This window comes from Capra hircus, chromosome 6, assembly GCF_001704415.2.
Source record: "Capra hircus breed San Clemente chromosome 6, ASM170441v1, whole genome shotgun sequence".
Taxonomy (NCBI): domain Eukaryota; kingdom Metazoa; phylum Chordata; class Mammalia; order Artiodactyla; family Bovidae; genus Capra; species Capra hircus.
The window spans coordinates 3,746,421-3,761,611 of record NC_030813.1 but is presented as its reverse complement, the minus strand read 5'-3'; the positions used below and the strand labels follow the sequence as shown (position 1 = coordinate 3,761,611).

The following is a 15,191-nucleotide window of genomic DNA, read 5'->3' as shown; positions in this document are numbered from 1 at the left end:
CACACATAGTAACCAAAACATAATTGAGGCACCAGAACTTGGGTCCCACATTTATGAAATAACAGCATGTCCTCTTAAACACAATCTCACTGAGAATCAGTTGTCTTATATGATTTGACAAAATAATCAACATACTGTGAAGATCACTTGAGGTCACATATGTACATACATTTTGAAAACTGTAAAGCAGTTTATACATATGTGTTGGCTTGTTAAAAATTTAAATGTGTCTATTTTCCAAACAATATTTTTTGATTTGAAAGTTAAAACAGCCTCTTGAAAAAAAAATTCATTAAAATCTGTTATAATCATTTCATTAAAAAAAAATAAAAATTATCTTTACTTAAAAAAAATTACATTTGTAAAAAAATAAATAAAAGTGCTACAAAAAACAAGTCATACTTCATTTATTTTAGACAGTATTAAAAAGCACTTGAAATAGAAGTATGTACAGTTAGCTTGTAATTCTATTTTAACAATTTTCATTTAAACAGACAACTTCTTTGGAACTTTACCTTGTTTATATTTCATGCAGCATCAAAGAAAGCAATCAGTGCATTTTGGTCATAACTGTCCAGAATTTCCAGTAAAAGAGGCACTTTGGTTTTTACATTGGTGCCTTTAAACTTGAACTTATCTATGAAAAGATCAGTGATCATGCCTACAAAGAAAAAAGGATAATTTTCTGTCATTGATTAATTCGATTAACCACACATTATTTAATGAAAGTGATTGCTTGAGAATTTCTTAGCATCTGTAATTTCTATTGTTTAACATACACACCTGAAAGGATTGGTACATTAAAAAATATTTATTTGGGGGGGGGATTTTATGGCAAATTTCAAAATAAAAATCATTTGGCTAATAACTCTCTTAACAACTGGTTACAAGCTATTAGCTCAGACAATCAACTGCTGGCCAGTTTTGAATTCCTATTGGTATCTATAAAATTACAAGTGGTTTTCTTTTCTTTCCCCATCAGTTTGATCATTTTGACATAGTGTAGACAGATCTTGTTCCTTACAGCTTTATTTGGAGTAACATTCTTAGGATTTGACTTGAAGGCAAATACTTCTAGATTCAAAGATCCTGACATATGTACAGTAGAAATAATTCAAGCTGTCATACCCTTTAAAGCCTCTAAGTCACGTTTCACAGCTTTTCACATTTCAGTAGGATAATAAAAGGAATACACCATATGCATGGCATAATACTCATGGGAAGTAAGTGGCAGCATCTGACAGCAAAACGTCTCTACAACAAAATGTATGAATAGTCACACTAAGTGGAATTTAAGACAAACCTCATAGCAGTTTATGTGAGGTTCTGTTGTTAATTCAGATCAAGTTAAGTTTATTGCCAACTGATTTATCAGAAAAATAAAAGCTTTTGATTTCAAAGCTTTCTGGACTGTAAAACTGGTGATAAGAGATGGCAATTCTGTACTACCCATCTTTTAGGTTATTATGAAGATAAAAGATCATGTGCTTGCCACACGGTAAATATTAAGATATCAGATATTATTGTTATAGCTTGTAAGCAAGTCTTTGGGCATAAAATAAATTATTAGGAAGATCTTAAGGATCAGTATGGACAGATGATACCAACTGACTCCATATAAGACTTGGCACAATGCAAAAAGCATCCATCTTGGGGCAAGGAGGTCCTAATGAAGGCTTTGCCACTAGCTACTTATGTGGCAAATTCTTAAGTTCAGATTTCAGTTTTAAAAAAGATGAAAAACAGAGACAGCACCATCTATCGTGTAGCACTGTTGTAAGGATTAACTATCCCACCTGATCATAAAGATGCATAAATAAATAGGTATGCTATGCATACAGGTCTTCTGTAAAGATTGAAAAAAAATTTCCTTGAGCTGTTCTTTCTTCCTCTCTCTCTGCCTCCTCACATCTCCCTCTTGCTCTTGCTTTTACAATATATTGTGAAACACTCAACTTCTTGCCACCAAAGCAAAATGAATTTTAGACTATAAATTGACACAACACAGATATAACCCTTCTTCAATTTTGCATAAAAACATTAAATGCTGTATTTTGATACTTCAAAATAGCAATGAAAACTGAAAATTATTTGTATGTAATACAGCCTAAATTATAATGTTTCATAAGGTATCATACCAGGTTTCTTCATATATATAAATTAATTGCATTACATTTACTTCATTTGTTAATGTTTACTTGTATATTATCAAGTAAAAATATTAAACATTAAAGCCAACTCGACAAAATACACTGCGCAATACACTGGCTGTTACTGTTTCAGTCATGACTGCTGTAATCTTTGCCTGTCTCCTTCCGCCTACCTTCCCTCATGTGATCCTTTGCAAACAGCCAATAGAAAAGAATATGACAAGGTATGGCAGAACAGTCCACTAACCATAGAGTCTTTCAAGATGTGCAGGTTGCTTTTTGTATTCTTCCTGTAGGTGATCTGCCTCTTCTAGAATAGAGCGATATTCTGGTATCAGAAAGTTTGTGTTTCCCTCATGAACCTGCAATTCCTTATTTAAAATAAAAAGTAAAGGCACCTTAATTTCAAAATTCAATCCAGTATAAAGTGGACTTTCTCTTTACCACTTTAGAAATCTGATCACAATAAAATAATAATCATGAATCCATGGTAGACATACTTACTTTTAAAGCATCAATTAACTGCACTTTCTTAGCCAAAAGCAACTGGTACTCCAGCTTTGGGTGGATTAACTTTAATGTGTGTTTGACTGATACTTCATTTATCTCTAGAAGAAGTTGAGGCAGGCACAATTAGATAAGTCACTTTGATCAGGAACATTCTTATTGTAACAACAACCCCCTCAAAACAGAAAGAATGATTCTTTTTATGCTTTTCTTTTACCATAAGATATGTTGAGGTTAATTTTCCTTTTTGTAGCTTCTTTAGAGAGCACATCTTTTAGGATGGATATAGTAGAAATGTTGTCAGATTTAAAAACTCCTTCGCCTTTTCTATAAAATTAATATTTTTAAAGAAACAGTTTTAGAAGGAAGTACATCAAATAAATATGTCCTGTAAACACATATTTTGTGACTAGAACCTTGTGTTTAGACTTCATTTAATTTTAAATTTCTTTATATATACATCCCACTGTTAATGTAAAGCATATTTAAACATGTAACCTACTACTGTTGTAGTAATTTAAGTTCTAAACATGTAAAACTGAGTAAAAGATGTTAGACATATGCCTCCTAAAGATATGACAATTTAAGTCCTTCATTTAAAACTTTTTTATTCATTTTCACTAATAAAATTTCTAATAGCTAATACCTTATATATATATAAAATACATTTAGAACTGCTTACTTTCATATCAGTTCTTATGCAACACATAGATTAACAGCATGACTCCATGCTTCATTCTTAAATATCAAACCTAAGAGTAACATCTGTAATCACAGGACCCTTCTTTTTCTTTAGGGAATGCCTTTGTCCTCTCTCTCTCTTTCTCTCTCTCCCCTCCTTCTCAATCCTTATAGTTTCATTGGCCTCAACCCTATATCTGGGACTTCAGGAAGAAGCTTTTACCAGTGTGCTTCATGACCACAGTGGTTCATGTTTTAACGATGATAATCAATCGTGGGGCTTTTATTGGAACTAGTGGCAAAGTGAGGCTATGGTACCTGAAAAGACATAAAGCTGGATGGAGCTGTTGGTGGCCCCCATGGCACCACGTAGGAAAACCAAGAGCAGACAGAATCAGAGATGAGCAATGAAAAGCAATGAAGTCTTAGGATGGAGAGGGTTAAAGGGATCAGTTAAGCTTCTGATCCAGTTGTGTCTGAAGCAGACTACTTAGTTATACAAGCTGATAAATTCCTTTAATTTAGTTAAGCCTGCTTACATTTGGTTCCTTTTTATGATGACCAAAATTTTCCTAATTGATATATACTATCTTTACATATTTAATGTGGCCTTTTTATTTGGTTTCATATTGCCTAGCTGTAGACAAATGCTAATTCTTTTTTTCTAGAAAGATTAATAATACACACTTATTTTGATCCGAATTATATTTTAGAAATCATGAGATTTTCCCCACTAGTCTTCAACTTTAATGAAATTTCACATTAAATACATATATGGTACCTGGCACTGTAGAATGACTTACACAGTTTATCTTCCTTTAAGCATTACAATTCAGTGAAGTAAGTACTATTATTTCCATTCCTCAGAAAAGAAACTGAAACTCAGAAAGTAACATAGCTAAGGTCGAATAGCTGGTGAGTCACAGACTCAGATTCAAACCTAAGTATGTCTGTTTCCAAAGTATATACTTCTTTTTTTTAATCCAAACTTTAAACTTTTCATTTTGTATGGAGGTATAGCTGATTAAAAATGTAGTGGTAGTCTCAAGAGAAGAGTGAAGGACTCAACCATACATATACAAGCACCCATTCTCCCGTGAGCCCCTCCCCTTCCCATCAAGGCTGGCACATAACACTGAGCAGAATTCCATATGCTATACAATAGGTCCTTTTTGGTTACCCATTTTAAATACAGCAGTGTGTACATGACCTTCCCCAAGGTCCCTAACCATTCCCCCTGGCAATCATTAGTTAGTTTTCTAAGTCTGTGGGTCTCTGTTTTGTAAGTAAGTTCATTTGTATCATTTCTTTTTAGATTCCACATATAAGGGATGTCATGCCATATTTCTCCTTCTCTGACTGACTTACTATGACACTCTCTGGGTCCATCCATATAGCTGCAAATGGAATTATTTAATTCTTTTTAATGGCTGAGTAATGGTTAGATAGCATCACCAACTCAATGGACTTGAACCTGAGCAAACTTTGGGAGACGGTGACAGGGAAGCTTGGTGTGCTGCAGCCCAGGAGAGAGCATAGAGTTGGACACAACTTAGCGACTGAACAACAACAACAATATTCTATTGCATATATGTAACAAATTTTTATCCATTCCTCTGTTGATGGACGTTTAGGTTGTTTCCATGTCTTGGCTATTGTAAACAGTGCTGCAGTAATCATTGTGGTGCATGTAACCTTTTGGATTATGTTTTTCTCCAGATATATGCCTAGGAGTCAGATTGCAGGGTCTTCTTCAATATATATTTCTTAATCAGGTACCAAAAAAACCATTTATTGAGTGTACCACTATGTCCAAGGGGCTTCCCAGCTGGCTCAGTGGTAAAGAATCCGCCTGCAATGCAGGAGACTTGGGTTAGATCCTTGGATTGGGAAGATACCCTGGAGGACACGGCTACCCACTCCAGTATTCTTGCCTGGAGAATCCCCAAGGACAGAGGAGGCTGGCCAAGTGCAGTCCCTGGGGTCGCAAAGGAGTTGAACACAACTTAGCGACTAAACAACGGTATGTTCAAAGCCATGTGTTAGACATGTGAGGATACAAACAAAAATAATAAAGAAATAAACTCTGCCCAGAAGCTTATAATCTGGTTTAGAGACTAGCTTGCATAAAAATTATTACATACTTCAAACAAGTAACAATAAAAATCTAAGACAGGTAAGAATAAAATGCTATGGGAACAGAGAAGAGCATCCAGGAAAACTTCAAAAATGTAGCTACTGAGTTGGACCTCCAAAAATAAGCAGAGTTTTGATTGTTAAGAAAAGAATATTTAAGGATACAGAATGATAAAAAGCAAAGATGTGCTACTGTAAAAATATATAACATGCCAGGGGCCTGTCAAATTGTCTACTATGATTAAAGTGTGAGGTTCGATGTCATACTCCAAAACAGAAGTCATGATTCCAGGCTTAGACACAGATAAGATTCCCTAGAGGGTACAGTGAAATGGCCCCTCAGAACTGATGCTAAAACCAATTATATAAGCAAGATTAGGGGAAATAAATATATATAAAAAATAAAACCAATTAGATTTCTGGAGAGTTCTTGGTCCCAAAGGCTATATTCAAAGGTAAAATTACGTGTTCACTGCTGTTTGCTGAACTTAGCGTGGTAAAGTCTCAGCTAGAAAGCAGAAGTAGAATACCTCAGTAAACTGCTCAGGGAAACAATCAAGAGACAGAAACAGAGGGAAGATGAGAAGCCCTCTCCCCTCCAAACAACAAAATTAAAATAAAAACAAAAGATCAAACAGACAACACCAACCTATAGCTGTGAGAGAATGAGAAAAAGTATAAGGGTACAAGGTCAAAGCAGACTACAGAGAAATCAGCCTTACCCAACACATCCTGAAAAAGAACAGAGGAGAAGAAAATTTTGCCTCCACTGTATCTAGAAACAGAAAGTAGGGAGGCCTATGCAAGGGAGTGACAGTGAAGAGCGCAAGAGGGCAACTGTGAGCTTGAGGAAGAGTGTCAGAGAATGACGACCTTCACTTCATAATGTGGTAGCTTCGAAAGCCTGCATGTTCTAAGATTTCAAATTCGGAGCCATTTCTTATTTTTGCATAAAGAAACTCAATGGTCATTCTTCTTGTAATTCAAAATGGAATTAGGATAAATGTTCAAGCCAATTTGAGAAGGACTTGCATGTTTACAATGTCTTCACATTAATCAAATCTTTTATGTCAATAAAATGTTAACGTTTTCTTCATGAAGTTCTACGTATTTCTAAAGAAAGAGCATTCCCCACATATTTTTATGAATATTTTGTTATTGTTGCTCTGAAACATTTTTAAAAAACAATTTATTTTCTAACTGGTTATGGTTGAGAATGGGAAACATATTGATCTTTCACATTTATTGCTAGTCAATCATTAGTCCCACTTGCTTTTCAGTAGATTCTCTTGAACAGTATAGTTTTCAAATTATATTATTTGCAAATTACTGTCTTAAAACATATGACAATTTAGAAGTTCCATTTATGTAAAAACACATGTGAAACACAAATAAGTTTTATTCACCTGTAGGTACTTTCAAGCTGTGTATCCAGGAAGGTGTTCTGAAAATAAAATGTCACACATTCTCCTGCTGGAGGTTTTTCAGGAACTTCAGGCATGCAAAAAACCACCCAGGAGTGAAGTTCAGAAAAACTGAACTGACCTGTCAAAGTCAATGTATTCATGGGTCTGCAATTTAATAAAAGTACATATATTTGTGTGGGAATACATAGAGGTATTATATGTACTTAACACATTAAAAACCAGAATTTTGCAATAGTAGTTACAAACATAAAAGCAGCCACTTAATTTTTCTCAGGTTAATCTTACCCATCAGATAAACATTTTGCTATACCTGTACTTTAACAGTTAAATGACATAAAAAGCTTGTTTTCATTATAATATGCCTTTACAAATAAAAATTCAGTTTACTTAGGTCAATTCCATTTTTCATAAGTTCATCTAGTATTTTTACTATACAAACTACAAAACATACACAAGGTAAGGAAAAAAAATCAGCATAATGTGAAAGTAAAGAACTGGGCTTTTTTAAGACAGATAGATGTGGGTTTGAAACACTAGCTGCGTGCCACTAGGAAAGCTAAGGAATGATACCTTCTATTTTGCAAGGATATGGAATTAAATTTCTATCCTGCAAATCACACATACACATAAAAGGTTGTAAATTAAATAAATGTAAAATGAATCAAAAGGATAGTTAAGAAAATACAAGTTTATCAAATTAAAGGTACAGAAAGAATTTTAAGAGAATACAGAATAGAAGAAACTTTGGAGATCTCCACACGAACCTTATTTAAAAAAAAAAAAAACAAACAACCCAAAGAGTTAAATTATTTCCATAGTGTCATGTAGGAACATATATAAGACTATAATCCAAGGAGAGCCCAGCTCAAATCAGCCTCTAAAAGAAGACAAAGACTCACCTCTATTAGAAATATTAACACAGGTATCCCCCGCTTTTTGAAAGCTCATTTTATGCCATTTTGATTTTATGTAAGGCCTACATGAGTACCTATTTTCAGTAGCCAAAAAAAATCCAAAGAGGATTTTTGCTTTTACAAAAAAAGGTACAAAGCAAAAATAGCCTCAGCATCTGTTCTGCAGCAAACTTAGAGAAGTAGCCCGCACCCCAGCAGCACCGAGAAAGGCCCACCAAGCTCCTCCTCCAGGAGCTACACTCAGCTTCTGAGCACCAGGCGGCAGAGCTCTGAACTCTGTGACCATCTGTGCTTTATCACAATTGATTCTAAGCATCCATTAGCAAGATGTGTCCTAAGGTAACTGTGTCTCTGCTTTATGCTATTTTGGCATATGAAAGGTTTCATTAAAATGCCCTACTTTCAGATAGCGGGGGAAACCTGTACATAGCATTTTTTTTTTAAGTACAAATTTGCTACCAGAATAAAATAACAAGAAAGTTTATATGCATCATGTAATATCCTGAAAATAAACTCTCCCTTTGTCCTACCTGTCATGATCAATAACGTGAGTTCTTTGATGGAGTGAAAGGGGTTTGATATGGTACTGGCGGACCTGACATGTTTTGGGTTGAATTCTTGGAGTCACATATGCTTGAAGTGTGCCATACTGGCCTTCAATTGAGCGAATCTGATTCAACACAAAAGAGGAAAGAAAATAAGAATAATCTAGCAACATAATGCTATCTTTAAAATGCTCAACACAAGTAATCAAAGGCTTTAATTTCTTCTGTAACACACTGATGGAAATAATGACATTCTATTCAACAGGAACTTTTTACCACTATAGTCAAAGAAAATTTTTAAAGATTTTAGCAATCAAAAGCAAAATTAATCCATCTGTAAGTCATCCCTCTGACCTGGACCTCCACAGGAGATACTCAAACACTCAAAGGAGGTATGCTTGCTCCTTGGAAGAAAAAGCTATGACCAACCTAGACAGGATATTAAAAAGCAGAGACATTACTTTGTGAACAAAGGTTCATATAGTCAAGGCTGTTGTTTTTCCAATAGTCATGTATGGATGTGAGAGTTGGACTATAAAGAAAGCTGAGCGCCGAAGAATTGATGCTTTCGAACTGTGGTGCTGGAAAAGACACTTGAGAGTCCCTTGGACTGCAAGGAGATCCAACCAGTCCATCCTAAAGAAAATCAGTCCTGAACATTCAGTGGAAGGACTGATGTTGAAGCTGAAACTCCAATACTTTGGCTACCTGATTCGAAGAACTGACTCATTGAGAAAGACCCTGATGCTGGGAAAGATTGAAGGCAGGAGGAGAAGGGGACAACAAGATGAGATGGTTGGATAGTGCCACCCACTTGATGGACATGAGTTTGAGTAAGCTCTGGGAGTTGGTGATGGACAGGGAAGCCTGGTGTGCTGCAGTCCATGGCGACACAAAAAGTTGGACCCGACTGAGTGACTGAACTGAGCTGAAGTCATCCCTACCACAGAATTTATAGATTTGTCATTCTGAAAGATAAACATTCTCATACACCACCTTATCACATCTAAAAACATAGGTGTATGATACACTGTATAAGATTCACATTAAAAAATGGTAAAAATTTAGACATTTTTGTTGAAAGGATAAGTGAGTCAATAACTTAACACTTAGTTCTCTCAGAAATGGGGGCATTACAGCATATGGCTATTATAAAAATCTATTGCAAGGGACCTTCCCTGGTGGTCCAGTGGTTAAGAGTCTGCCTTCCAATGAAGGAGAAATGGGTTTGATCCCTAGTCAGGGAATTAAGATACCACATGCCACAGAGGGACTAAGCCTGTGAGCTGCAGCTACTGAGTGCAACCCCTCTAGAGCCCGTGTGCCACAACAAGAGAAACCTTCGCTCTGCAGCTAGAGAAACCTTCATGCTGCAATGAGGAACCTGTGCAGCCAAAAATTTTTTCAAAATTCTATTGCCAGTAAAATAAAAATGTTTCCAATAACTTAATTTCTTAACTTTCTATGAAAACAGAAAAGCATACTCATAATCTAATTATGACATATTTGGATTAGGAAATTCTTTGTACCTTTTCAGTTGGATATCCTGAGAATTTAAAGCACTTATAGAAAACTCTAATTCATATAACTGTGAAGACCTAAATTTAGAGGAATTAGAAAGCAGTCCAGCTTCTCTCTCCTGCAGCCCCGTTCAACTCCTCCCTGCTCTGGTTCATGAAACGGGACTGTAGAACATCTTGTATTACAAAGGCAGCTTCTTAACTGACATATCATCTCATACTTTCCCTGGCATGTGAGGTGGGGGAAGCAAATCGATGTTTTACCTAAATGGGAAACATAAATAAAAGTTTAAAGCAAGAATTTTTTGCAAATGTTACACTAAAAATATTTCTCTGAATGCAAAGAGAGAAAACATAAGTAAAGGATAAAGAATAAAAATACAGGAGGAAAATAAAAAATTCATCTGATAAAGCTGTATCTTTAGGGCTTCTTTTTAAGGGGTATGCTTAAACTTAAGCATAAATTTTTCCACAGTAAATTCATAATTAGCATCAGTTCAGTTCAGGTCAGTCGCTCAGTTGTGTTCGACTCTTTCTGACCCCATGAACTGCAGCACGCCAGGCCTCCCTCTCCATCACCATCTCCTGGAGTTTACCCAAACTCATGTTCATTGAGTCAATGGTGCCATCCAACCATCTCATCCTCTGTTGTCCCCTTCTCCTCCTGCCTTCAATCTTTCCCAGCATCAGAGTCTTTTCAAATGAGTCAGCTCTTCACATCAGGTGGCCAAAGTATTCGAGTTGCACCTTCAGCATCAGTCGTTCCAATGAATATTCAGGACTGATTTCCTTTAGGATGGACTGGCTGGATCTCCTTGCAGTCCAAGGGACTCTCAAGAGTCTTCTCCAACACCACAATTCAAAAGCATCAATTCTTCGGTGCTTAGCTTTCTTCATAGTCCAACTCTCACATCCATACATGATTACTGGGAAAACCATAGCCTTGACTAGACGGACCCTTGTTGACAAAGTAATGTCTCTGCTTTTTAATATGCTGTCTATGTTGGTCATAACTTCCCTTCCAAAGAGTAAGTGTCTTTTAATTTTATGGATGCAGTCACTATCTGCGGTGATTTTGGAGCCCGGAAAAATAAAGTCAGCCACTGTTTCCATTGTTTCCCCATCTATTTGCCATGAACTGATGGGACTGGATGCCATGATCTGTTTTCTGAATGTTGTAATTAGTATAACACAGGGAATATAGCCAATATTTTATAATAACTATAAACAGAGTATAATTTTTAAAAAAGAACACAATTGTTCATAAATTTTTAAAAAGTCATGTTTTCTCATTATATACGTCATATTCATTATTTTAAAAATCCAAACAATGAAGAAAAATTAGGACTAACATATGAGTCATCTGAAATCCTACCACCTAGAGATGATCATTATTGCTATTTTGATAGTCAACCTTTCATACATCTCTCTACGCAGATGTACAAAAATAAATACATAATTTCACATGAATAAATTCTATTTATATCATAGACAGCTTTGTTTTTATTTCTAATATCTTCCCTTATCTCTGCCTCTCCTAATACTATCATCTCCCTCCCGCTCACATCCCACCCAAACCTTTCCCCTATTGTATGACCTATCACATCAGACAGCTATGATTCTTTCTATATATTTCTTCATATTATAGATAACATGTATATACATATATAGAACTTTTATCTGCATTTTGCGTTTTTCATGGAAATTGCTCTATGTTAAAAGGAATAGATCAGCTCATTCTTTCTTGCAGCTGTGCAATATTCTATGGAATGGTTAAACAGCTACTTAATCAAACATTAAATACTGAGTGTTCACTTTGATTCCACCTTTCTGCTTCTACAAACAATGCTGCAGTTAATTATACATATATCTGTGGGTACACTACTATGACTTTATTGCTATGAAATAGATTCCAACAAGTGGGACTATAGCCTATTTTACGAAAGTGGCTTTAACAATTATTTCCTTCAGTTATGACTGACAGTGTCCTTTTCCTCATCCTGTCACTAATGATGCTGCTTTCTCTAAATTTTTGCCAATTTGTTAGACAAGCAGAAACTGGAAGTTCCTTAACCAGATGTGAAAGAGTTATTGTGTAATAGCATCTCTGTTGAAAAAAATCTTACTTTGAGTCTCAGAACATCAGCAACACCAGGAAAAATTTATATAGTCCTTAACTTTTGTATCATAAATGTACCAAAAGTTTTTTTTTTTAATCTCACACTAGAAACTAAAATATATTTGTGTGCTAAAAACAGTATTTAATTATAAAAATGATTATCCTAGTACATTGCAAAAGGAAACTTCAAAGATTTTCCCTGGAATAGATAGATAGTAATGCCATCACTGAATGCAATCAGAAAAATTCAGATAATAGGAAAATACAGGGCAAATGCTCAGAGACTTCAGTAACCAAATTACCTTATTTGGACTATGACTGAATCAAACGTTAAATTAAAAGCAAAAACCACTACACTAAACATTTGACGATACTAAGGAATTATTAATTTTTTGGTTTGATAACAGTATTGTGATTAGGTTTAAAAAGAGTTCTTATCTTTTAAACATATATACTGAAATACTTAGAAAAAAAATTACATCCTGTATCTGTTTCAAAATAATTTGGAACAGAGAGTGACAGCATAAATAAGATTGTTATGAATTGATCTTTGCTTAAGCAGGAATCATTACTCTTATGTATGTTTGAAACTTTCCATAATAGAAAATTAGAAAAAAATATTTCCAGCTAGAGGAAATTTAGAATTGGTAAAAATTTTAGTGAATGTAATTAGTTGCATGTTAATAGAAGAGACAGTGGTTTGGGCTGAATTAAAATCAAATAGGTGAAGAATCCACTTGCAATGCAGGAGAGCTGGGTTCAATCCCTGGTTTGGAAAGATGCCCCTGGAGAAGGGAATGGCAACCCACTCCAAGATTCTTGCCTGGAGAATCTCATGGTCAGAGGAGCCTGGAGGACTATATATAGTTCATAGGGTTGCAAGGAGTTGGATATATCTGAGCAACTAAGCACAGCACAGCACAGCACAGAAACCTCAGATTCTCAAAAACAGGTCATTCAAAAGACATCATTCAAAATGCTTGTTTCAGGGAGAAATTTAATGCAAAGAAATGATATTGCATGTTACAAGACTTACCAAGGAAAAAGAAAGTTTGAACTTTCAAGTAAAGGTAATTTCAAACATTTTTACCTTGAGCTCTAGTCTTGTGGTATTTGCCTGGCACCGGTAAGTGGCGAGGAGAAAATTGTCATTTGACTAGGAATAATTCAGAAGTTGAGGAGAAGAATTAATCCATGTCTTTAAGAATAACAACAGCACTAATAATAATAATAATGGTTATCATTTTACTGAGCACCTATCATTTGGGTGGCACTGTGCTATGAGCTTTATGCTTATTCCTATAAACAACCCTATGTGGGAAGTTTTAACAGATGAAGAAAATGGGGCATGAAGGGTTAGGTAATTTTCCTAAAAGCCAGTAAGTAATAACACTGGAATTCAAATTCATATCTATAGCTCAATGCTCTTTCCATCTTGAATTTCTCCCATAATATTTAAAAATATTAATTGTCCTTCCAAAAATTTAACTGATAGTGCAAATTCCTAATGTTTATATTATAAAGGCAAAACACATAAATGTTCAGTGTTGAACGTATTTGATTTTCACACATACTTACAGACAACTTAGAAAGATCTCATCTATGTATTTCCAGCAAATAGCACAGTGTCAAGTAGACCATAGGCATTCAACACATGTTTGTTGAATAAAATTGGAGAGGTTACTTCATATAATGTAACTTCTTGAAATAGAATAATAAACTACTAAAAACAAAAAAAAGTATTTCTGGGTGCATGAATTGCAAAATCAGACCAAACAACATGAACTATTCGATATGTAATTTTCATGCACTGATATTTTCCTATTTTTAATAAATACCTGAAGAAATAAAAGGAACGCTAATATTAAAAGAAAATTCAAACGTTTTAAACTCAGAAAGCACAGAGGATAAGTCAACTTAAAAATAAATATACTTTTGTGTAATTAAAAACAAATGTTTTGTATCTCAGTGTTTACAGATAAAATGACTAATTAAAAGAGATAAAATGTCTGGAGTTAGGTTTGGCATGGGGAGAAGAGGGTAAAGAGCAGAAAACAAGACTGGCCATATGTTAAAGTTAGTGATGAGTTCATGGAGGTGGTGCTATTCTTTTCCTTTCGTATATGTTTGAAATCTCTATAAGATTTGTTTTTTAAGTTATCATTCTAAAAAACAGGTTTTAAATTAGTATAAAATACTCAAATCCTGCATTGATATAAACAGGCTAATTTTTCACTGTAACTTAGGAATTAAAGATCTGAAGTTCATACTAACTTGATTTTTTTTAATGATCATAAAAACGTAGGTCTTAATCTTTTGTATCTTATTCTCAAACAGGGATGGCAAAGCATATATGATAACAATACAACTGCTTTTTGATAAATCTCTTATCAAAAAAAAATTTTACTCTGAAATTACTTTGAAAATTATTCCCTAATGTAACTATCACCTTTGTTCTCTATCTATTCTTTCTACCCTTCTCTTTTTAATGCCAGTTCCAGTCACACTTTCTTCTCTGGCTTGCCTTCCCCAGACTTTCTCTGTACCCTAACTTTTCCTCAGGAGCTGAACCTAGTGCCGAGACTGCTAGTCAGCTAGTACCAACATAGAGAGAAGTGAACAGCAAACGCATCTGAAAGCTCGGCTATGGGCTCATCCTGGGTACTCTGCACAGAGTAGGTGTTCAATAAATGTCTACTGAATGAAGGGTAAGCAAGAGTCAGTAAGAGATAGCGTGGAAAGGCAGGCAGATGGAACAGATCGTGTTTAACTGTAGGAATGTGTGAAACTATATAGCATTTGAAGAAATTTTAAGAACTTCAGTTTGGCAGAAATCATGTGCCTGGGAGGGAAGGTAGCAGCTGGTGAGAGACTAAGTTGGAGTTGTAATCAGAGCTGAATTATGGAAAGCTTTTATGGTACAGTGAGAGGTCTAGACTTACATGCAGCTCAGGAAAGGTTTTAAAAGGTTGTGAGAAGAGAAATGACACAGTGATGTTTGTATTTTAGGAAGGCCTCTTGGACGGAAGTGCATAGCATCTCCTGTGATTGAGAGGCAATACTGAAGGCAGAGAAACTGGTGGATACAAAGCCAGCTGGTGGTTCAAGCAAGCATGGTGAGAGCTGGAAGGTTAACAGAAGTAGAAATGAAGCAAAGCAGACAGCTAAGAGCAAGGGAGTGGGAACTGACAG

General features: G+C 35.1%; 1 protein-coding gene across 2 annotated transcripts in view; it reads right to left on the bottom strand.

Moving 5' to 3' along the window:
• Positions 1-15,191, bottom strand: part of BBS7 (Bardet-Biedl syndrome 7) — a 39,770-nt gene that overhangs the window by 1,275 nt on the left and 23,304 nt on the right. For both annotated transcript variants that reach the window (XR_001295751.2, XM_005681255.3), the window contains exons 13-19: positions 13,090-13,155; positions 8,346-8,485; positions 6,881-7,045; positions 2,875-2,984; positions 2,655-2,758; positions 2,398-2,521; positions 516-661 (exon numbers count right to left, since the gene is read on the bottom strand). Coding sequence is in view for 1 of the 2 variants with exons in the window: in XM_005681255.3 (XP_005681312.2) it covers positions 528-661; positions 2,398-2,521; positions 2,655-2,758; positions 2,875-2,984; positions 6,881-7,045; positions 8,346-8,485; positions 13,090-13,155 (843 nt within the window). In the remaining variant the exon portion in view is untranslated. The remainder of the gene's footprint in view (positions 1-515; positions 662-2,397; positions 2,522-2,654; positions 2,759-2,874; positions 2,985-6,880; positions 7,046-8,345; positions 8,486-13,089; positions 13,156-15,191) is intronic.